The sequence below is a fragment of the Myodes glareolus genome, chromosome 24, assembly GCF_982192425.1.
Source record: "Myodes glareolus chromosome 24, mMyoGla1.1, whole genome shotgun sequence".
In the NCBI taxonomy this organism is placed as follows: domain Eukaryota; kingdom Metazoa; phylum Chordata; class Mammalia; order Rodentia; family Cricetidae; genus Myodes; species Myodes glareolus.
Window position 1 is genome coordinate 29,116,524 of NC_142049.1, and position 24,055 is coordinate 29,140,578.

The 24,055-nt window shown below is 45.2% G+C and overlaps 1 protein-coding gene across 2 annotated transcripts in view; it reads right to left on the bottom strand.

Moving 5' to 3' along the window:
• Adamts17 (ADAM metallopeptidase with thrombospondin type 1 motif 17) overlaps positions 1–24,055 on the bottom strand; it is a 309,925-nt gene that overhangs the window by 78,620 nt on the left and 207,250 nt on the right. The window contains exons 14-17 of one of the 2 annotated variants that reach the window (XM_087901253.1): positions 23,233–23,360; positions 18,968–19,088; positions 15,413–15,481; positions 6,603–6,683 (exon numbers count right to left, since the gene is read on the bottom strand). In XM_087901253.1, the coding sequence (XP_087757379.1) occupies positions 6,603–6,683; positions 15,413–15,481; positions 18,968–19,088; positions 23,233–23,360 (399 nt within the window). The remainder of the gene's footprint in view (positions 1–6,602; positions 6,684–15,412; positions 15,482–18,967; positions 19,089–23,232; positions 23,361–24,055) is intronic. The other variant, XM_087901254.1, reaches the window with a different exon arrangement.

Genomic DNA, 24,055 nt, shown 5'->3' on the forward strand with positions numbered 1-24,055 from the left:
ACCCACAGGAGATGACAGCGCCATGCAGAGATGTGCTACAGCAGTACTCACGGCAGGCAGAGCACAGAATCAATCTAGATGCCAATTGGTAGATGAATAGATAAAGAAAATGTAGAATACGTGCACAAAATGGAACATTATTTGGCCATGAAAAAAAAATGTAAACATCCATCCATTTTACTGTTAGCTCCCTGGGCCTTTGGGACAGCAATACAACTCCAGTATCCTCCAAGGATCCGACATCCCCACGTTGGGAAAGCGACACTATTCTGTTACACACTTAGGCATGGAAACCCCCAGCTCCTCACAGAGGTGGTGATAACACTTGGCATCTGCCAGGAGGGGTAAGGGCTGAGCTCTGGGCATTCAAGGCCCACACTCTCTTACTCTCACCTCTGAGGCAAAGCTTAAGGGCATCCACACACTGCCACACCCACAGTACAGAGTGGGGTCACATGGCCTTCCTGCTTAAGAGAACCTCTGCGGTAGAGTTCTGATGCCCTTTGCTATTGTTGTTGCTATTTAGAGAGAAAAAATCACTGTATGAAAAACAAACACACACACAAAACAACAAACAATCAGGATATACTCTGGTACTTAGTAGCTGACAATAAGTCTCATGGTCATTCTGCAAAATGAAACTCCCACGCACTCTGTATGGAGTCCTAATGCCCCTTGCAAAGTGACTTCTCCACGTCACTTTGGAGCCCCAGTTTACAGCCAATGACTTCAGAGACCCTTCCACGTCCCATTATCTGCCTGCTCAGACTAGCAACTAAACAACGCACGGAACACCAGCTTTGGATATGGAGACTCAAAAGGGGTCCCTGGAAGCTGAATCTGTCAGCCATGCTGGGTCAGGAGCCCGAGGGGGAGGTCGGCTCAGACAGGTGGCTGCAGCATACGTTGGCTCCCTGGTCTATGTGATGCTACAGTCCCAGAAAATGCAGCGGGGGGAGCTAGCATGGGGCATTTTGACTGTGCAGCAGCCAGTACAGGCAGGGTACTGTCCAACATGGTGATATATTGGTGGGAAGCATATCCCAGGGAGGCTGAATACAGGGACTCCGGGGAGGGGTCAGGGAAGAGAACACTCTGCTCCTCGGAACAGATCTTCTGGAGACTTTCTGGCTACTAAAAATGAGGGGAGATCATAGGTCCCCCAGGTTTTCTCTTCCAACATCAGCTCTTGCAAACCACTATTTAAGAAGCACCCCTTCAAGCACTCTTACCCATTAATCTTCCCAAGGGCTCTTGGGTTTATTCTCCTCACATGTCAGATGAAGAAAAAGGAAGCACGGGGAGGTTAAGGAACTTGCCGGAAGACACTCAGCTATGAAGCGGAAGCAACGAGACCCGAGCCCAGCAGACCAAACCTCACACACTTGGCATAGTATCTCCAGGTGAAAGTGACAGGGACGTTTGTCGTCTTTCAGCTCCACTGGAGGTTTGGGAAGTCACCTCTTGCTCATGCTCATATATCCTTGACTGGAGGAATCACCGTGGGCTGGTGGGAAGTTCCAGAACAGAAAGATGAGGGGAAAGAGTCCTCGAACAAAGAAGGAGTTGAGGATGTCCATGGGACAGCAGGGCGAGCCCTGTCCGTCTCCCCCTCTATTCAGACAGTTTTCTGGTAGGGGGCTTATGATAGAATGCTGCTGTTCCCAGGGAACTCCTAGTTTGGAGGACAGATAGGTAACAAAGAGATACAACACAGCTTCATCTGCTCCACGACAGAGGCATTTTCTCGCAAGGTGGCCATCTTGACTGTCTAATTAATTTTGCTTCTCCATCGTCAAGGACCCCTCCCCCCGCATCCCCCACCCCCGCACCAACCCCAGTCAGCTTCTCTTGAGAATATTTTCACTCTACTCATGTGTGACGATGTCCAGTTCTGGGCTTTGGCTACTTTTCTTCTTAGGCACTGTCCAAAGACATCAGCCTGATCTGTCGTCATGTGGGAAACCCCGAAAAGGGGACAGGAGTGTTGAGATAGGCGGACACCATTTCCTGTCACACCCTTTGAACTTCCTAGATTCAGCAGCGCCTAGAGCTGAAGCCCAGAAGCTCAGTGACTGGGGACGGGATTTGTTTGTCACGTGTGTCTTTAGGAGGCCAACCTGTAAAATTACTAGCCAAGGCAAAGGCAACGCAGACCGAGGAAGAAAAATACTCTTACGGGTTCTTCAGAGCCATCTCAGGTCTTTACAAACACAAACTCCACAGCCCAGAGACGCAGCAGGCCGAGCACTCACTCCGGGGCCACTGTTTGCATCCTGCAGTAACCTCCTGCATAGGTGACTCTTTCCTACCAGCTTCAAACCCAACGTCTCCCTGGCCCATGCCCAAAGGCCAACATCTGGGAGGGAAGGGTTGGGGGACTGTCACTATAGTAAGCTGCTGAGTCCCAGGGGAACCACAGTAGAAGCAGCCACTGATGGGGAAAGTGGAGGCAGAGCCAATAGAGGCCCTGGCTGCAGAGCCCTCTGCCCATCTGAACAGGGTGCTTAGAATAGGGGTGTTCACATTTCCTGCTGTGACTTCTTAGTGCAGGCAGAACTTGAAACAAGAGCTTCTGGGGGCATGGGGACAGCTTTTAACCTTTTTGACTTGGGTGGGAGTTACCTATCAAGACACAAGATTTCTAAGCTCCCATGTTCCCTGCAGAAAATAAAAACCAGAATTTAGCACTTGACATGCCTTTCAAAAGGTGAAACTTCAGTCTTGGGGTGTTTCGGGACATCAAGGCCATTGTTGGGAGTGCACAGGTGGTTTCCATGTGGAGTCTAGTGATTCTGTGCCTTGGTGGAGCTCTCACCTCTTGTCCCCTTAGCTTGCACCAGGAGTTGCTCTCCTCCCTTCTGAGAGTAGACCTGAGCAGAATTTGTGGTAAAACTCTACTTGGGAGTTTGTCCTGAGGCCAGTATATACAGTATGCCCATTTTTAAAAATGAAGCTGCAATCCCCTCAGCTCCCAGGCATCAAACCCTCTTTGTCTGCAAGCATGTCGAGACCAAATCAGTCTGCAGTCAACACAAGGATCTGGGGACTCAGGGGAGACTCAACAAGGTGATCCAAATGACCACACATACTCAGACTTATAGCAGAGGCAGTGGGATTCCTCCAGTGGTTTGAGTTCATCGGAAAAGTCCGAGGTTCTGGTCTGTTGAGGAGATTCCTCTACCTGCTTCTGCCTGGGCCGTAGGCTGAATGTTTTAAACCACAATTCAAAAACAAGGGTCCACACTTTGTGGGCGTTGCTTCTATACTTTCAATTGTTGGACAGACTTTTTGCAGGGTACCACAGGGACAGATGTACCTTTGTATTTGGTCACTATGGCCAAACAAGATCTCTGCGTGGTCCAGAAAATAATAAGGTCACATGCTGAACATCCAACCAGTTTCAGCTCAGACCCTTCTCCAGGTAGATATTTTTCTACCATCTTGGACTTCTAGGCACCGTGAAATATGGCAGCAAGTGTTCCACGGAGCAAGGAGGGTCACTCATTGTCAGAGCTGGCTCAGAGAGGTGCAGAAGGCCAGTGGGTTCTTTGCAGCTCTCTCCCTGCGCAGTCAACTGGAAGACCTGACCCACAGTCAACCCACTTCTAATCCTGGCACTGTGTCAGTTTTTCTTTTCTTTTTTTTTTAATTTCCACTAGGAGTTCAGCCAGCTCTGTTCTTAGCCATGGATACAAACTATGGAGGCATTTCCTGTTCCAGGTGGTTTTGAGCAGAAAGCCAGCCAGCCAGCGTGGGCTGAAGGTAGGCGGGGGTGAAATTCTTCAGGAACTGCTCCCAGCAAATGTGAGAGTAATTCAGAATTACACTGGGTTGACTTCCAAAGCTCCCAGCCCTGAGTGGAAACACGGCCCGTTGGAGCTGACTCTAGAAACATAACGAGCGAGCATGGACCACCTTCAGGCTTACTTCCGTCCATGTGCCAGTGCCTGGAATACTGGGATTATGAATTTGGGGTAAGATAAGGGGACCAAGGCTGGCTCCAAGCTCCCATGGAGACACAGCACTGCTTCTGGGAGCCAAGTCACACAGACATTAAATCAATCTTCTTGGGATACAGATTAGCTTCTCTGCAGTGCACACAGTGAAACCTCTCCATCAGTCAATTTCTGGTCCCAGTGGGCTCCACTGGCAATTCTGAGAGGCTGCAGACTGACTAGTGTATTCAGATGGAGTGAGGAACTGGCCATGCAAGTGGGGGGCTTTTGCTTGCTATCTGTGAATCCAGCACAGCGATACTCCGCGGTATTTTGGGGTGTGGAGGTCAGGTCACTAAAACACAATGACAAAGAACCACAAACATGGATGTTACTGCTCTCCTTTGCATATGTGGTCTTTTGGCTTCCACAGGAGAGCTGACAGGACCAACAGTGACAGCAAGGCCCCTGCCCCTAGCAGTATCTGCCAGTTTTTTTTCTTGCCTCAATGTGGGTTCTAGGGAAGAATTCCTTTATATTATAGGGCTTAGATGTTGAGGATTTATTGATTCTGATAAGTCCTCTGCCATGATTATACTTCACAGAAAATCAGAAATGGAGGGAGCCTCATCATTTCATCCGGGCACATGGGGATGAGCCAGGCAGGATGGGTGCTGGGGCATCTTGGGAGCCCAGAGACCACCTGCTGAGTACCTGGGTTTTTTTTTTTCTTTATGGAAGAACTGTTGTGGGGCGCTCAGAGCTGGGCCAGTTCTTAGACCACTAGGTGAAGGTGGACCTTGGCCTCTTGTTGAGCCTTGGTGCCCCCCTTAGGAACAGAAACATTGTTGTCCAAATGGTACATTCCTACCAAGAGCGCTATTTGGGAAAGGTAAATTTGAGGGTGACACTAAGTTGCAAAACTTCTGATGCCGATACTGTGGAAGCTGACCCAGTTTCCCCAAGTGAACAGAGAGGGGTGGAGTCTCTGGGGATGTAGAAAAGACTGCCACTCTAGAAAGGCCAGTTTTAGGCAGCGATATGGAATTCCCCTCTGTGCTATGAATGTTTTATTACCATTGGTTAATAGAGAAGCTGCTTTGGCCTATAGCATGGCAGAATGTAGCCACGCTGGAAGAGATATATAGAGAGAGTAGGCAGAGTCAAGAGATGCCATGTAGCTGCCTAAGGAGAAAGATGCCAGAACAGAACCTTACCAGGTAAGTCACACCCTCGTGATGATGCACAGATTAATGAGAAATGGGTTAATTTAAGATGCAAGAGTTAGTTAATAAGAAGCCTGAGCTAATAGGCCAAACAGTGCTGTAAGTAATATAGTTTCTATGTGATTATTCGGGTCTGGGTGACAGGAAATGAAAGAGCAGTCTCCGCTTACAAGGCAGTGCCCTCCTCAGCACATACAACACTGTCACTGAAGGCTCTATAATAGCACCATTGTCTACATGACACCAAGCTCTATATGACAGAACCATGGTCTTGATTAACATGCACCTGCCAGAGATTTATTTTGTGACGGTCTCATTAGAGTTAAGCCAGGTTGTGACCATTTCTAAGAAAGGCACGGATACTTCTGTATAATCTAAAATGGCAGGAATGTGGTCTAAGACACAGCTTCTTTTTGTGTGTTAAAAGTGCAGACTAAAAGGTTTCATGGACAATTTTGATTTACCCCAAATACTGAGAAATTATATACCCCTCCCCAATACCTTGCAACACGGGATGAGAGAAGGAACCCTGAATAGGAGATCAGTCATGTCTAGTTTGAAATTTAACCCAAACAAGGATCTTGGGGCTTAGACTGACCAAAGAATATGGGTGACCACATTTCTATGCTGGTGGACCAATAGCTGAGCAGTCCCTGAAACCCTAAGGAGCGTTTGCTTTCTTCCTGAGGCCCCTGGAATCAACACTCATGAGTTAACACAGTGCTCTTACTCCCCGATGCTCAGGACCAGGCTGTTCTCTGCCAAGGGTTACTGGCAAGACTGTAATCATTCAGAGGGCCTCCTTTAGCTGGGGGTGGGGGAGGAGGTGTTTCACTGAATCAGTCCCTCGGTAGCAGCAATGAGAGCCAGTTAGGATGGAATTCAAAACTATAGAGATAGATAGGTGTACGTGCTCAAAGTCAGCAGAGTCAGTCACTGTGAGGTAAGGTACACAGAGCTCAGGAAGGCCAGTACTGCTCTGTATTGACATTCAGCCTAGGACCATCGCTCTTGACTCAGTAAGAGGCATCTACAGAGAGTCTATAGGGGCTTGCTGAGGGATAGGCCATGGGCCTACGCTGCCTGGGCTAACCGCACCTGACTCTTCAGGAGCCATTTTGGGAAACATGGCTCCTCAACACCTCATGGATTCCTCCACATTTTCATTCTCCATCCTGTCCAGAGTGATGGTTCTAATTGCCTCTACCCTCCTCACCTGCGTCAAACATACCTTAGATCTGGCTGTCTGGTCCATTTTGAGTCCTTACAGTATTACAATGAAAGCGTAGGTGTAATGCCAGGGTTAACCGGGGAGAAGGTAAATAGGGAATACGTGGCTATCCAACACTGGGAGAAGACTGGAGCCAGAGCCACCAGAATCTAGTCATAAGGATCAATTCTTAGAGCAGCAACTTTGAGTGAATGAGTTCTGTTTTACCCAGGAAACTGTGAGCAGGTTTGTCTTCTACCACGCGGATCCTCCGAGCTCCGGCCGGAATGACAGCAGCTTCGATATAACCTGCGGTGACAGATGACACACAACTGAAGCACACCTCAGTCCTGGATCAGAGGCCCCTACACAATCCCCCGTCTAAACTGCCCAAGCACGCCCCCTGTGGTGAGTTCAGAGACTGCAGGCCGACCCTGCCTGAGAGACCAATCACCAACTCACGTGGAGCTCTTTCTTCTAAGCTTGGCCATTCAGTTTCTAGAATGTTCCATTGTTAACTTGCAATTCCCTCTCTTGAACACGTATTTTTAAAGCCCAGAACCCAGTTGCTCTACAGAGGGCAATGAACACAAGTCAGGATGGAAGCCAACCCTGTAGAAATCTGTAGGTATCTGTGTATGTTCCAGTGCGCTGTCATTTGGAAATAGGAGGGTTGCATATATATTTAGCTAAGACAATGTCATATTGGAATCAGGAGGGCCTTAATCCAATATGACAGGACTCCCTTTTATTAAAATTATTTACTTGTTTGTTTATTGTACGTGTGGGGGAGGGGTACCTGTGCCACACCGCATATGGCATATGTAGCTGTCAGGGGTGACTTAGGAATGTCAGTTTTTTCTTTCCACCATGTGGGGGGTCTAGGGATCAAACACAGGCCTTCAAGCTTGGTGGCAAGCACCCTTATCTGCTGAGCCATCTCACCAGCCGGAAATACCTTTGAAGAAGAAGGGATTTGCACAGGCAATGGCCTGGAGAACGTGAAGGTGGAGATGTCAGTGAAGCTTCTACACACCAACCAGCACCGGAATGCCCGCCACCAAAAGCCAGAGGAGACCAGACCAACCCTGCCCACACCTTCATCTCAGACTTCCTGCCTCCAGGCAAAGAACCACAATTTCATGGTTTCTGCCACCTAGGCAGCGGCACTTTGTTAGGACTGTCTGGAATCAACATGGGTACACACGTAAGGAGTGCTCTGTCCCCACGCATCTGTCGGGGGTTCCTTCATGATCTGTCACAGTTTGACTTTCCTCTGAACATCCCCAGGATCATAACAAAAAGCCAAGGCTCATCCTACAATGGAGCCATCACCTTCCCTTGCCGTGCACCGCCTCCTGCCTCCACTGCCCTGGAGAAGATCTCTGTGACTGTCATGGCACACACTGCTTCCTTGATTATTTCTATGTAGAGTGGGACTGGGCACACTGTGGCCGGTCATGGTGCTCGGATGTGGGTAGTTAGTAACCACTCAGGATGACAGTGCCTGGCAGCTGTCTGGGAGCGAGTCAGGGAATGCCAGCTTTATTGAGAAAACTGAGCCAGTAAGTGGCCCAATGTGGTTTTGGGATTCTAGAGAGCAGGCTGGTAAATACCTATGTTTAGGTTTGATACCGGGGTTTGCATTTACATGACCCTCTGTGAGGATGCTGCGTGTCCCATGTGGGATCATGGAAACAGTAGAGGGACTTACATGTAAAAACACACTTATAGATTCCTAGGTCCAGCTACATGAAGGCTTGCCCTTTCATTATAAAATAGTGTTAAAAAATTGAAGCAACCTAATCAACCTAAAAACTAAAATTGACTTATACCACATCACACTATAAAAATATTTCAATGATTTTCGGGCTTTTCAACTTGTCTTAGTGCATTTAAAGGCACACATACACACGCACACACACACTTCTGTTACTCTGATGCTATACATCCTTGTAAGGTACAAGGAGAATTTAAAATCCATGCACTGCACAAACATTCGTGTAGTGTTAAACAAGCATCATGTACATGAAGTAACAATAACATCGTTTTGCATGGTACAAACCCATACTTCACCTAGAGCAGTGGTTCCCAACCTGTGGGTTGTGACCCTTTGGCAAACCTCTATGTCCAAAATATTTACATTAGGATTTATAACAGTAGCAAAATTACAGTTAGGAAGCAGCAGTAAAAATAATTTTATGGTTGGGGGTCACCACACCATGAAGAGCTATATTAAAGGGACTCAGTATCAGAAAGGCTGAGACCACTGCTCTGAACCATCGAGGGTATAAATCCTGTTTGATTGCTCTGAGGTCTTGTGTTGTTGGGGAGAAAAACAACACCACAATCTCAATAGCTACATAAAAATAATGGACTAATGTGACTGTCTCTTCATAACATAAGCTCTTCAACCTCTAGGATAAAAAAAGAATTCCCCTGCCTCACAAATGACAGCACCTTATTCTCAAGGCATTTGAAATAACTTTTCAAATGGAAAAGAGTCACATGAATGCTAAACGTCATCTGTCTTTATTTAGTTATTTGATGATTGCAACAGGAACAGGTATACTGTTCTGCATTATAGTATGTGAAGGTAAGGTTATTTGCATGGAATTATACAATGGAAACAAAGCATTTTATATATAACATATTATGCAATATAACCCTAGCAGGTCAGGGAAAAGATAGAGCTCCAGACTGGACATGGTAGCACACACCTTTAATGCCACACTCAGGAGGCAGAGGTAGGCAGATCTCTGTGAGTTCAAGGTCTACATAGTGAGTTCCAGGCCAACCAAGGCTACACAGTGTGACCTTGTTCCCCAAGCCAACAAAACAAAAGAGATTCAGCCACAGGGACACACTCAGAGGAGAGGCCCGTCTTTCTTTTAACACCTCCAATTAGGGCCACCATATTATGAACACTCCAGTTATTGCCACTATATTATAAATCCACGAAGCAATAGATCCAGATGTCAGGGGGGAGCGCCCCCCACTCTCCACCCTGTGATTACTCCAAGTTATGTTCTATTGTTTTTCTTAAGCAGTTCTTGATCCAAGCAAGTGGACAGTGAAGACTACCCATTGCACTAACACAGTGAAGACTACCCATTGCACTAACACAGTGAAGACTACCCATTGCACTAACACAGTGAAGACTACCCATTGCACTAACACAGTGAAGACTACCCATTGCACTAACACAGTGAAGACTACCCATTGCACTAACACAGTGAAGACTACCCATTGCACTAACACAGTGAAGACTACCCATTGCACTAACACAGGCCCCATGCTGCTTCTCTGGAGAGTTACTGGGAGATTAGATATGACACAGTTCTAATTGCACTAGCTCCTTGTGTAGACAAGTCTGTGAGGCTGGGAGAGGCAGTGAGACAGGGAACAGGAAGTTCCCTTGGCTTACAGTGTAATTTGTTAGAACATGGGTTTACACATACCAGTGAAATCATCTTTATGACTAAACAAAAATATATGAGATAAGACTGTAGGATTTTTATGAACAATTGAATCTTAAGTACACTTTATCTCATTTATCCCTCTTATTGGGAACACCTTTATCAGTTTGATATATGGTCACTTATATATGTTATTGCACATATATCTGCATAAATATAAATATGTATAATATTTATATTTGTCTACATTGTACATGAATGTTAGGAGTAGCTTTGTAATTCAATATCATATTATGCCACAACATAAATATTTGCTATTTTAAAAACATGATCTTTCTTAAAAATTGAATTGCATTACTATATACAGTTTTGCTTCATGTTTTGTTTAAACTGCTAAATAGTTGATGGAACTATTTCCTTGGTTATAGGGATTTATACTGGTTTAAAATAGCATTAGAGACAGTGCTATGTCATGTATAAATACATGCATAAAACTTCAACAAGATATCAGCAAATTTAGTTGAGCAACATCTAAAAAGAATTGTACACTATCATGTAGTATGGCTTACCTCAAGAATGCAAGATAATCACCCATGTTAATAAAAGAAAATCTACATAATATCTCAATAGAAACAAAGAGAATAGTTGGCAAATTCAACTAGGAGTAGAAAGGGAATATCCTCAGCACGACAAAAAACCTCACAGCATAACAAATTTCAAAATACTGAATGATTTTTTTCCCTTAGGATCAGGGATTTTAAAAAGCTTATCTTACTTGCCTTTTCTAGTCAACAGTGTATTGGAGGATCCTAGGTAATTAGGCAAAAATAAACAAGTAAATAGATAAATAAATGAAAGACAAAGATAGGAGCAAAGAAGGTAAGATTGTATCCATTTGCAGATGCTAACATCGCATGCACAACAAATCCTAAGAATAAACTAAAGTAACTATTGGAAGAGGCTCAGCGGGTTGGAAGACGTGGGACTCACTATAAAAATCAGCTACACTAGGAACGAACAGCTGAGAAATCGTTTAAGCCTCATCCAAAAACAATAAAAATATTTCAGAATACATTTAAGACAAGATCTCTAAGTCTTCTACACTAAAGGCTACAACACATTGTTAAGACATATTAGGGAAGATCTAAGTAATTAAAAGATAACCTATGTTCATGGATGAGAAGATTTCTTTTTGGTGGGGTGGAGTGGGGCTGGGACTTGATCTAGGAATTTGCATACTCTAGGCAAGTAGGCTACCAGTGAGTTTCATCCACAGCAACACAAGACTTAACAGGAAGGGAAGATACCAAATGATCTGTAGATTTAAAGTAATAACTCTCAAAATCCCCCAAAAGATTTGATTTTGCCAAGCATGACACATTGATTTTAGGATTCATGTGAAAACGCAAGGGATCCACAATAGTCCAAACAATGTTTCAAATGAAATTGGAAAACTCACATTTCGACTAACTACATTAATCAAAAGAATGTGGTACTGGCATGAGGATAGATAATTCTATCAATGGAATATGGCTGGGAGTACAAATATAAATTATTTGCTGCTTATTTAAAGCAAAGATGCCAAGAATATTCAATGGGGGAAAGAATGATCTTTAACAAACGGTGCTGGATGATTGCCTATCCTCTGTCTCAGACCATACCTTCCCCCCCAAAAACCCAACTGACCAAAAGGAGATCACAGACCTAAGTGTAAGAGGGAAAACTACAAAATTCTGAAGACAAAGAGAAGTTAAACAAATCTTGGAGTCTATCACCGATTAACAGCTTATCATTGCCCACCATGGACAGTGACAAGGCAGTTCATAATGCCTGGGTAAATAGCTGTCAGTCATTTATCTCATCAAGAATCTGTGTTCACAATAAACAACACAATTCAACAAAGAAACAAACATCCCTGCTTAAGAAGGGCAAACATTTCAATAGGCTTTTCTTGAAAAATGATACAGACATGGCCATTATAGACGCCCATGAAAATCTGCCTCATGTCATGAGTCACTAAGGAAGCGCAGACCCAGAGGATAATGAGGTGCCACACCACGGACACTGTAACTGCTGCCTGACAGGACAACACAGGGAGTGTTGGTGAACAAACAGAGAGAGCAGAACCCAAAGTCTCTGCTCAGCAGAACGCAAGGTATCTCAGCCGCTTTGGGAAAGTGTGGTAGTTTCTCAAAAAGTGAATCACCCAGAATTTTCCTGTGACCCAATTCTATCCCTAGGAACATATCACACACCAAGAAAATTAAAACATGCATTTGCATAAAGCTTGTACATAAAGTCTGATACCAGTGTTATATGTGGTAGCAATAACAAAACCAACAAATACAAAATAAAACAAAAATCCCAAACCTGATGAATGAACTGCTGATGTGGGATTTCCCTTTGTATGCTGTGAATACAATTGGTTAATTAATAAAGAAAACTGGCTTGGCCTGATAGGGCAAAGGAATAAAGGTAGGCAGGGAAAAAACTAAAATGAATGCTGGGAGAAAGAAGGGCAGAGTCAGAGAGAAGCCATGTAGCCCTGCCAGAGACAGAAGGAACTCTAGCCACTGTCACATGGTGATACACAGATTAATAGAAATGGGTTAAATTAATATGTAAGAGTTAGCCAATAAGAAGCTAGAGCTAATGGGCCGAGTGATTTAATTAATACAGTCTCTGGTGATTATTTTGGGGGAGGGTGGGCTAAGCGGTCAGGAGCCAACAAGTGGCCCCTTCCTTGCAACAGACTGCAAATGTGGTCAGCAAAAAAAACAAAACAAAACAAAACAAAACAAAACAGCAGTATTTGATCAGAAAAGAAGAAAAGAAGAAATGTCACTATGTGTTACAACAAAGAAGATGAACTTTGAAAACAAAATGCTAAGTAAAAGAGGCCACACCCCCTGTTCATGACTGTAGTTAAGAATTGTTCAGAATAGGCAAATACATTAATACAGAATTAGATCAGGAGTAGCCTAGGGTTGGAGTAGGAGGTAAACCTAGAAGCATGGCTAATTGATTTCCTCTTAGAATACTTCCTTTCTAAAAAAAAAACCTACAATTAAAACCACTACCACCACCACCAACAACAACCCACCCCCACTATACCCTTGAGATCACACTAGATTTTATGCCCCAGATAATTTTTTAGAGAAATTTGTTCCTTCTGGGGGAATTTGAAGAATTACTGGATTCTGAGCATACATAATAGTGAAGTGTCAAAGACAAAACTATTCAGGGTCAAAGTGATTAAAATGTTTTGCAGAATTTCCACTTAAACCAGAAGCCACACACTTGGCAACAAAATGAGCTTGTGCAACTGAGCTGTGTTCCAGGGGTGGGGGGGAGGAGGGGACAGTTGCCAAGGGATGGGGTCTGTGTGTGTGTGTGTGTGTGTGTGTGTGTGTGTGTGTGTGTGTGTGTGACTAACAACTTGATATCAGCAAGCTGAGCCTGCAGCATCTGGGGCAATGTGTGGAGCTGCCTAGGTCTTGATCAGTTGATGCCCTGAATTCCAGAGCAAGAAACATTTGCAGCCAGGCATGGTCACCATGCTATTTTTAAATCTAATTTTGGCGAAAGTTCCAACACTGAAAGGGCATCTGCTTTCTGTCTCTTCCTGTGCCTCTCCTGGGAAGAGATGCTCGTCCACAGTGGCAAGCTCAGGGCAGATGTGCAAACTGAGCCAAGGGAAGTGGTGGTGGTACGTGGGCTCTGCTAACCTTCCTTTCTATTACTATTTTCTCTGTTCTTTTTTCTTATCTATCTATCTATCTATCTATCTATCTATCTATCTATCTATCTATCATCTATCTATCTATCTATCTATCTATCTATCTATCTGTCATCTTTCTGTCATCTATCTATCTATCTATCTATCTATCTATCTATCTATCTATCCATCCACCTGACCTTGAACTCATAGAAATCATAGTGATCCACCTGCCTCTTCCTCCTGAGTGCTAGGACTAAAGGTATGAACCACATGCCCACTCAGTTTCTCTGCTTTTGATACAGAAGGAACCAATAAAGAGAAAGACCTTGAAGTGAAAGGCAGACCTTGGCTACTCACTGTTCTTCGGCAGCTCTGACCCAGAGCTCAAAGCCTGCAGTAGGTGGTAGGAATCATGACCAGAAAGGGAAAGAATGCCAACACCAAGTCCCAAAGCATCTTGTCCCTCAGGTCAGATGTCCCAAGACTTAGTCACAAATTATCACAGGGAATGTAATCACTCTGAGTGTGCAGAAGATTGATTCACATTTTAGGCCAAGGAGCAAGGCTTCACCTTAAGAGTAATTTTCCATTTCAGTCTCAGTCACCAAGCAAGAGGAATTGGTTAGAGGGAAACAGTTTGGTTTTGTGAAGAAGCCATGGGGGAAGCAAGCCTTTGCCATTATTCTAGGACACACACCATTTTTGCCTCAAGCAACAGTCCTGGGAACGGTGACCTCAAGTCTGTCTTGACTCTATCAGTTAATATCGTCAGGCTCTGGGCTCTTCTCTGGCAATTACATTTGCCGAAACTTTCCAAGTAACTTTCCTTCTAGAAGATTTGGGTTTACAGTTTTGTGGTTAAGCGGTATTGACAGGAGAAAACATCACTAAGATGCTAGAACAGAGGTTAATCCTTTCCTATCAAATCAATGGGAAAACAAAGAGATTGTATTTTGTTAAACAAATCATAAGATGTCCAGAAAAGATTTTGTGAAGTTTCTGCTTTTCTTTATTGACAAAGATTGTTTATGAGAATTCAGACTCATTTATACTTACAATGGGGCCACATCCTGAAACATCCACTGTAAGTTGAGAATATCTTAAGCCACAAGTGCATGCCCAACACCTAATCTAGTGATGCTCCAAACTCAGCACACTGGGCAGCATAGCTTGTGCTCACTGTGATCTTGTGCGGACAGTGCCTGGTTGCCACAACCACCATGGGAGAGGATTATACTACAAACTGCAAGGCTACAGCAGAATGAGGTCCACAGTTCCTCAGTACCAGGAAGCTGAAAACTGAGGTTGAAATATTGTGAGCTGGGCCCATCTGTGTTGTTGTTTGTTGGTGAAGGTGGTTCTGGACTGTGACTGAAAAGATCTCCTTGCACTGAAAAAGCCCAGGAGTCTAATCCACGCTTTACCTGACCCTTGGAATGTGTGGTCAGTGCAGCCAGGTTAGATCAAGGCCACTGCCTTCATCTCCATCAGGAAGGCATCAGGATCCCCTCTGCCAACAGGAAAACCCAGTGATAGGGAGATATGAGCACTTCCCTATGAGGGAGGCACCAATCAAGACTAGCTTCCCTGTCTTAGCATTTCTTGATAAGGTAACAAATGTGGTTTGATAAGAATACAAAGCTACCCATGGAACTCTAAGTGATGTTTTTATCTAGCCTCTCAATTCATGGTTCTTTTGTCTTTAATATTGGTTTTACTTTAGTTTTTCACTGCTGGTATGTGATATATCTATATAGTCATTGGCCTTTGTTTTACCCATGGCTTCATTTATGACTCATTCTCACTAACTCTATTCAGAAAACATTCAGGCACATAAGCGAGAGCCCCACACCAAGCATGTCACCTTCAGGACCATGCGATATAGTCAAACATCTTACATGAGAAACACTTGGGAACCGCCTTTGCCATCACACATGTGGACACCTTCATACAAAGGTTGTTCTTGACTGAGAAAAAGAAAAAGGTTGCAGTTGGTTTGTGCACAGTTTAGCGACTGGTTCTGTTCTTCCCAATCACAGTGGAACTAAGCCTTAGTGTCATCAGATAGCCGTGAACTTTCCCATGGATCAGCCATTCCCCAGCCCTAGGGATGGAGCATAGCGCTCAGGATGTGGCAGTGGCTCAAATGCTAATTGTCGAGGACACACTGTGATGTGCATCTATCCATATTCAAAAAGGAAGACCCTGTCAGCCCCTCTGCTAGGAACCTACTGTCTCTTCAAGAACAAAGTGCAAAAGGATTCAAAACCCACCAGTCATCCTGGTTGGGTCTCAGTGGGAACCTTGAGCTAGCTGCATACTGGATGTCCATGGGAACCAGCCCCTTTTCCAGTTCCAAAGAACAGGATGGAAGAAAGATGACAACATTAAAAGGCAAGCTAATGCCTGAAGGAAGAGCCTCGTAGCAGGAAAGTTCAACCCACTAAATTCAAATACCCCAGCCACTTCAGTCCAGCTGAAGTCTTGAGAATTTTGAAGCCCATCCATTAGAAAGTCAGTTTGAGCTGATTTCTTTTACCTGTGATTAGCTAAAAGGCCTTGTCTGTTCATGACTGGGAGGGGATGGGTTGGGGCAGCAAGTACTCTACACTTAGGAAATCAGGTCCCCAGGCGATGCATCGAGCTCCTCCATCATAGGCTCCTGGCTTATCAAGGGCACTGTGTACATCTACCCTGGATTCTCAGCTCAGGGGTTTTTGTAAGCAGACATGGGAGAGTTCAGGCTGGGGTCAGGCCTTCGTGCAGGCCCTGGCAAAATTCCTGGGCTTGATGTTGATTTATCTCTCTGTATGGCGTTTCTCTTTGATACTCACTCTGAAGGATGATAAGACATTCCTCCCACCATCTTTCCTTAGAGCTGGGCACAGATGAAAGTTACCTTCCTATCTGCACCAACAAGATTAGCAAATCCACTTGACTGGGGTCACCGAGATGTCACATGACCTGGGACCTTCATAGACGTTCTCTGCTGAGTCTCATTCAAACATATGGCTTCACCTTCAACCAGAAGTGTCTTTTTCCATACTCTGAATGTCATTTACTTTCTATACCAGCTTTTATAACTGATCTATATGCAGGCCCTGACTAGGTGCCCCACCTCGATTGTGACCAACATGGCCATGGTTACCTGTGACGTTCGTATATTTAATATTGAAATGTATACATACCAAATAAAGGTTCCCTGGGTTGGGGGCAATGTGCAGCTGACCCATTGTCAGCATTCTGTGTCTATGCAGTCTAGAACATCAAATCCTATGCAGCCAATAATTACGTGTGCATGAACATTACACAGATTTTCAGTAAACCAATACACGCTGATGTGATCTTACACTCACAGACTCCAGTGGTGAAGATTCAAAAAAAATCAAAACAAAGCCAACACCCTGCCTTGTGCTTTAAAATTAAAGTACCACATTTGGCAGCTGCTCAGACAAGCACACAGGTAGATAAAGCTAATGGTTGCTTGCCTTCCTCTGAAAGTTTGTCAGGGGTCGGCATGCCAGCAATTAGAAGCAAGCATAGTAAGCTCAAAGTCCTGGTGAGACCATTACCCCCAAAGAAGCTCCCCACGTGATTTTCCTTCCATGGGAGTCTTACTTCCACAGCCATAGAAACTCAGACTCCTCGGTGAACCACACAGATGGAGCCCAGCACCGGGTAGGCAGAGAAGGGAGGGTGGGGGAAGGGACTGCTGTGGAAGAGGGTGGAGCATCTCCCTAGGCTAAAATGAATGCTTTTGTCCTAGCTCGAGCTATCTGACATGTGAGCGGCTGTGTCCCACATAGTAGAGGGCTTCAAAAGCTGTGCTAAGACCTTCTTTAGTGTTCTATTGAACTGACCCACAGGGAGGGGTGGGTGTGGCTGGGCTTAACCCATCAAATGCAGAATGACGCAACTTCACTCAGGTCTGCTTACCTTCCATTTAAATGAGACTTCTATTGATTACTGTTGTTGTTATCGTGTGTGTGTGTGTGTGTGTGTGTGTGTGTGTGTGTGTGTGTGTATGCATGAGCACATGCTTGCTATAGTAGGCATGTGGAGGTCAGCAGTCAGTTCGGTCCTTCCTCGTGTGGGACTGAACTCTGTCATCAGGCTTGGCAGCAAGCGCTTTTGCCTGCTCTGCCATCTTGATGACCCCCAAATGAGGTTGCTAATGCTTATATTTATCAATGGAAATCAATACTAAATAGCAACCGCTTGCCTCCTGTGGAGGTTTTATTCCCAACTTCAGTGACTACAGGAAGCAAATCCAAGATGGCGGGAGATGAAACTGTATCAGACACACCGAAGCAAAGAGCAGAAATCAGTTAAGGTTTAGAGCTGTGTCACCCGCGGACACGCATGACAAGGTTGTTCTCTGAAAATGGCCAGCCCTGCTGGCAACGGGAAACCTGAAATGTGGCCGCTCTCTTTAAGTTAGTTTAATGTCATCCAATTGTGATTTAAATATGGGCAGACTTGGGTGTCTAGTGTATTTTGTGTGAGACAATGTTGTTCCAGAGGGCACAGCCTCCCGAGATGAACTCACTCTAGTGGTAGCTCCTCCCATTTCTCTCTGGAACAACATGATGCATGCTGATTCTAAACAAACCTTTTAAACATTCATTGTGTGTGGTGTGTGTGTGTGTGGTGTACACTTGTATGTGCATGTGTCTTAGTGTGCATACTATGGCAGTTGGTTCTCTATTTCCACCATGTGTGTTTTGGGGATTGAACTCGGGTCATGTTCAAACATTGCGGCAAGCGCCTTTACCACCCGAGCCATCTCTCTGGCCCTGAAATTCTGTTGTTTTTTTTTTTTTTAATTTAATTTTGCATTTGTAATCAATCTGGGTTTGCTTTCACAAAGTCCCGAATAGCGTGTCCTTCTCATGCGTTCTAAATGACACGCTCCTGTAGACCAAGCTGTCTACCCACCCGGGAAGGCATGCGCAGATGTCTGCCTTGTCCCATGGGCTGTTCTATGAGGCTGGGACTCACAGCCATGGTTCTGTTCTCTCATCGGGTCAAACTGAGCTGCCATGTTTCTATGCAAAGCAACTTGTAGGAATTAAAATAGATGTTTTCCAGCTCAGATTTACCTAGTCTACATTCCCCCGATAGCATCACGGTTGGTGCTGCTAGTGAGTGGGCTCTCATCAAGGCTTTGAGTGGTCACTTTGGAGGTCATTTGCCTGCCTGTTCTTCCTCATTCTCTCCCATCGCACTCAGTACCCCACTGACTGTCACAGGCTGATGCCCTCTGTGACAGAGACCAGCAAATCACCCCTGTTTCTGGACACAGCAGCCTGTGGTTAGAAAGCTCAAAAAGACTCAACAACTTAGTAGGACAGACAAAACGTCATGCACCCATTAGCACTGAAGCAAAGAGGAAGATGTACAGTGTGTGTCAGTGATCCTGTAACCATTATACCCCGGGGCCCCGTGCTCACCTGTCCCCCGGGAGTGGCTGAAGTCACCCTTCACCACACGACAGGTCTTGCCATCCCCGCTGCAGACGCCACACCTGTCTTCTTTGGCTGCAGACCCGATGATACCATCACAGCCGATTTTCTAGAAAACCAAAGAGCTGGGTTCGCCCGTGTTGTAAGATTCAGTGATATTTTCAAGCGGATGCCCTGCGGGACTTGTGGGACAGATTTCTCTAAGAGGCACGGTGCCTGGGGGTTCTGGCACATTTTAATTGCCATTAAATTCAGAAGAGAAAACAAGAACAACAACAACCACCAGAATTCAGATCAGATATTTGTCTCTACCTTTTCATGAATTTATCGAATGTATTTAAAACCATGTATTATGGAATAAAGGAGTCCTGCTACCCTAAAGCACATATAGAAATATCATCTGCACGTCAGGCTTGCAAGGATATCCATGTCAGAATAGCAGCAAATCAGAGGCCTGAAGGGCAACAGTCAAAGTCTTGGCTCCCAGGGCACATTCTGTCTTTGCTCAAGCCGGTAGAAAAAGGTCTATAATGTATTTGATAGGGATGGACACTTTTCTTTTGAAATGGAAGCTACCACAAAGCACAACTGCAGCCATGGCTTCTGAGTGTTGGCTGGGTTTTCACAACTGCATTTATGAGCCTCAGAGTTCCAAGAGAACAAGATGACTGAACCCAAGGAAACGCCAAAGAGTAAGCACTCCAAAGTCTTCCTGCAGCATCCCGATGATTCCGGGATACTCTTTCCATTTTCAGCCCCGTGACTTTGCCCTTACATCATCTTCAGGACACCCACTTCTGAGCTCTCCGATTCCTGGCCAACAGGTGCTGGTCAGGGTGCTGTTCTGCTGGAGAAGTTAGGGCACGTGACACCCAAGGTCAGGAATGCCTTGTGGCACGGAACTGGCAAGGTAGGCACGATTCCCTTGGTCAAGGCAGTTCCTGTGCCTCGTGCAGATGGAAGTCAGAAGAGATCTAGTTCAGAGCCATGTGCTGGAGTGGGCCATGGTTAAGTCATGTGCAGAAGCCATATTTTGCCCAGGAATGATAAGTATTGGTCTCTATTGATTCAAATCCTGGCTTCCATGCCTAGAATTTCTAACCTATTGCCCTCAGCAAAAAGCCTCCGGCCATGGTGCCTAGTGGTCAAGGCTCCGTCCTCCTCCTATTCGACCTCTATGGCACTTGTCACAGTGTAACACCTACACTATCTTCAGTTTGTGTATACGTGTTTCTCTGCATTCACTGGGCATTGCCTCTAGGACCCTTCAGACATGGGAAGACCCAGGGATGCTCAAGTCCTTTATAGAAAATGATGTAGCATTTGCACAGAACCTACACACATTCCCTCATATGCTTTCAATTGTCTCTGGGGTATAAATGATAATTAATATAATGGAAATGTTATGTAAACAATTTTATGTTTTTTATAGTTTGATAATAATAAGTTGATATTTATTAATGATGACAAGAAAAAAGCTTGCATATGTTCAGGAAAATGCAATTTTTTTCCAGAAATATTTTGCATCTAGAGTTAGTCAAATCTATAGACCGAATGATTGTTTTACTCATACTCCCCCCGCCATTTCCCCTAGGTCCACCCCTATATCCTTACTCCAGCCCAACTTCCCATCTCTTTTCTTTCCCTTACAAAAATACCCGAGGTCAAATTTTTGCTGTCTGAATACTCATGGGTGCAATGCCATCCACTGGAGCTCAGCCACATCTTTAGAGAATAGTGATTCTCCATCCCCCAGATCATTGACGGTCAATAGCTCCTCAGTTAGGTATGGGAGCCTCATGAATCCCTCCTACCTCCATGCTATAATATTCACTGGCTTGATCTTATGCAGGTCTTGTATGGCCAATCACAGATGCTTGAGTTTGAGTGTAGTGGTCTGTCTCTTCCAGAAGATACTGTTTTGCAACATCCTCCCCAATATTTGACTCTTACAATCTTTCTGCAATACTTCCTGGACCATCAAGGGCATTATAGAGACATCCCATTTGTGGCTAAGAACTCTACAGAGTTCTTATTCCCTTCCCTTTGAGTTTCTGCATTAATCACATCCCACTGCGCAAAGAACAGTCTCTGATGAGAACCAAGCATCATATGAACATACGGTCATGGACATACGGTCATGAATTCAGAAGACAGCTTGACATTCTGTTCATTTAGCAAAATAATAGTAGCAGGTCCACTTCTGAGGCCTGTGAGTTTCCCAGCCACAGGTTTTTGGCCAGATTTGTAGTACCAGGTATGTGTTTTCTCCTGTGGAGTGGTTCTTAAATCCAACCAGAAAGTGGCTGGTTCCTCCCATAATATTCATTCCTCTGTTGTATCTGTGCCCCACCTTTCCATGCTGGTCATTATTGTAGTACACAGGATTCACATCTGGACAAGAATCTGAGAGATCCATCGTCACAGCACACGGAACATTCTCAGGTTGAAAAGCCTGAGATTAAATCCAGTTTCATGGATGTGCCCATTGGCAAAGACCACGAGGAGCTGAAGTTATATTCAGCCTGAACGCAAGCCTCATTGGCTGAAGAATCTCAGCATTCTTACAAGAACATTCTTGCTGGCAAGAACACCAAAGCAGATGCCTGCAAGAGGCTGGGGTGGCTCAGCTGGCACTGCCCTAAAGGGCACAAGAGCTTTGACTCGTAAAGCTGCTAGCAAAAGAATTACATCATTGGTTTGAAATGTGCCAACTTGCAGGATGATCCAGGCAAGCATGTAATTTAGGAAGGAAACAAACCCTGCATTTGGCTTGCGAAAGCAAGCTTCCTGAGAACTGTCAGCAATGACTTGTTTCAGTAATAATGATAAGGGCTTTCTTCATACTGTCCAAGAACAGGGCCTGGAACATTCTTTGCTACATGAAAGTATCCCCAAAGGTCCTGCTCAAGTACTCCTTGGTGCCCTTTTCCCTTGGAGGTGTCCTTGCCAAAACACATGGGCACTCAAAATATTTCTGTTTGATACCAAAGCCAGGCACTACCAGAGAAGCTGCAGTCTTGTTAAACGTCTCCTTGGAAAATTAACCAGTCTGTGACTGACTTGGGATATGCAGGGAGAAAACACACTTAGGTTGAAATGGTTTGCTGCAGGAGCCAGCTGAGGCATTGAGTGGACATCTGTTATCTTCCTCAACGGTTCTTGAAGGGCTGACTAGATGAAGATACAGTGAAGGTACAGGGTGACTGGCTGAGGAGGGAGGCTCCCTGGAAACAGTAGACTGAAAACTTGTATTCTCCCAATCCCTATCACCTCGAAGGTGATAGTTTTAGAAAACAGATCTGCTCCCAAAGGGAAAATGTGACTATGTCCAGATGGCAGAATCCTTGTAGATGGGATTAGTATCTTCCTAAAAGACGTCTCGGAGAGTAGTTTCACCCCCTCCGTCGTGTGAGGACAAGAAGAAACCATTCATGAGAAGTATGCCGTCACCAGAAGCCATATCTGCCCCAATATGTGACCCTGCAGTTCTATACCTCCAGAACTGTGGGAAATATTTCCATTGTTAGAAGCCAGCGTATGCTTTTCACCCCAGTGGCTTGAGTAGAATTAGTCACCAGGATTCTTGCACGTGCTCAGGTTGAGCTGAGTCATCAGGAGATGACTGCTAAAGGCAGAGGTTGCTTCACCTGATCTGCATCCCACTGGTCACTGAAAAGGCACAGTGTCTCTATCCTTCCTTTCTAGATCATACACCAGTAGATGCTCCTTCGGATGGGTAGAGATTGACCACAAAGCGCTTCTTTCTCCCTTCCTCCTTGCTTTGTCTATTTGTCAGTCTCCTAACAAACCATGAGTTGGAGATCTATGTCCCAGAGGGTAGAGGGTAGAGGGATCCGCCGAGGTCAGACACATCCACCTCCCTGGACACCGTTGGCATAGGGGCTTGCTTAGTTCCACCATGCATTAGTAAGTAAAGAGAACAAGCTATTGACTCATCCTGCAGTCCAATCTCACACTCACTGGCTCTTTGTATGAATCATAATATCTAGAGGAATTTTCAAATTGTTTCAGGAGGCTGCTGGTTAAGCCTGCCACATTCGTGATGCTCAGTCACTGCCAAGGTCAGGGCATACACTGGTAGCCACTGGCCACAGGAGCAGCATGAACCTCTTTGGGAAAACCCACTCCCCCTGACCCTCAAAGGCCTCAGCTCCACCATGGGCCCACTCTGGGGGAAGAAGGACCCTTTCTTCACAGCCCCGCCAAGGACAGTAGGAAACGCAAGTCACCTGGCATCTGCCGTACACGCAGAGGTCAGTCTCGTAGGGCCCACAGGGCGTGCCATCCAGGACCCTGTCAGCCACCAGCAGGGGGGACTCCTTCCCGAGAGGCGAGCAGTAGAGTTCACACGGCTTATCTGAGGAGGGAAAGGGTGGTGGCTGTTGACTGGGAAGTGGCATGCCGGTGATACGGTGAACATGCACATGGGAGCAATGGCCCTAAGGGCAGAACCATTAGTGCCGGTAAAGGTCTCAGTAACTTCGCCTGTTCTTAGGTACAAGCACTTGCCTCCTGGGGACATTTAAGACAGCCCCCAGAACAAGATCCCCAGCCTCAGGAAACAGCAGCTCTACAGGCGCCCACAGCAAGTTTTTCTGCCTTGGTCTCTGCTGTTCCCTCTTCCTGGGCCTCTCTCTTTCTGCTCAGCTCTTTAGGAGGCTGCTAGCAACGTAGACGCTTCCAACCCAGAGCTCTCTCTTCTACCCCGACACAGGACAGGACAGGCATGTGTGCTTGGCACACACATCCAGTCAAGCCCAGGTCATTGACCTGGTGTCCTGAAATTGTCTGAGTAAATCCTAGATGTGAAGAGATTTCTTACAGGCAGGTTCCATTCATTAATAATGAAATACTAAAGGCTCCAAGGTCCAAAAAAACTTTAAATTCCAAAACCTTCTGAATTTTTACATGACACTACAAACGGAAAATTCCACATCTGCCCTCATGTGATGGAAGCAGTCAAAATACAAGTACACTAAATAAAAAAATGTAAGATTATGTTCACACTATATGTATAACATGTATATAAGCCATAAGTAAAATTCATGTTTC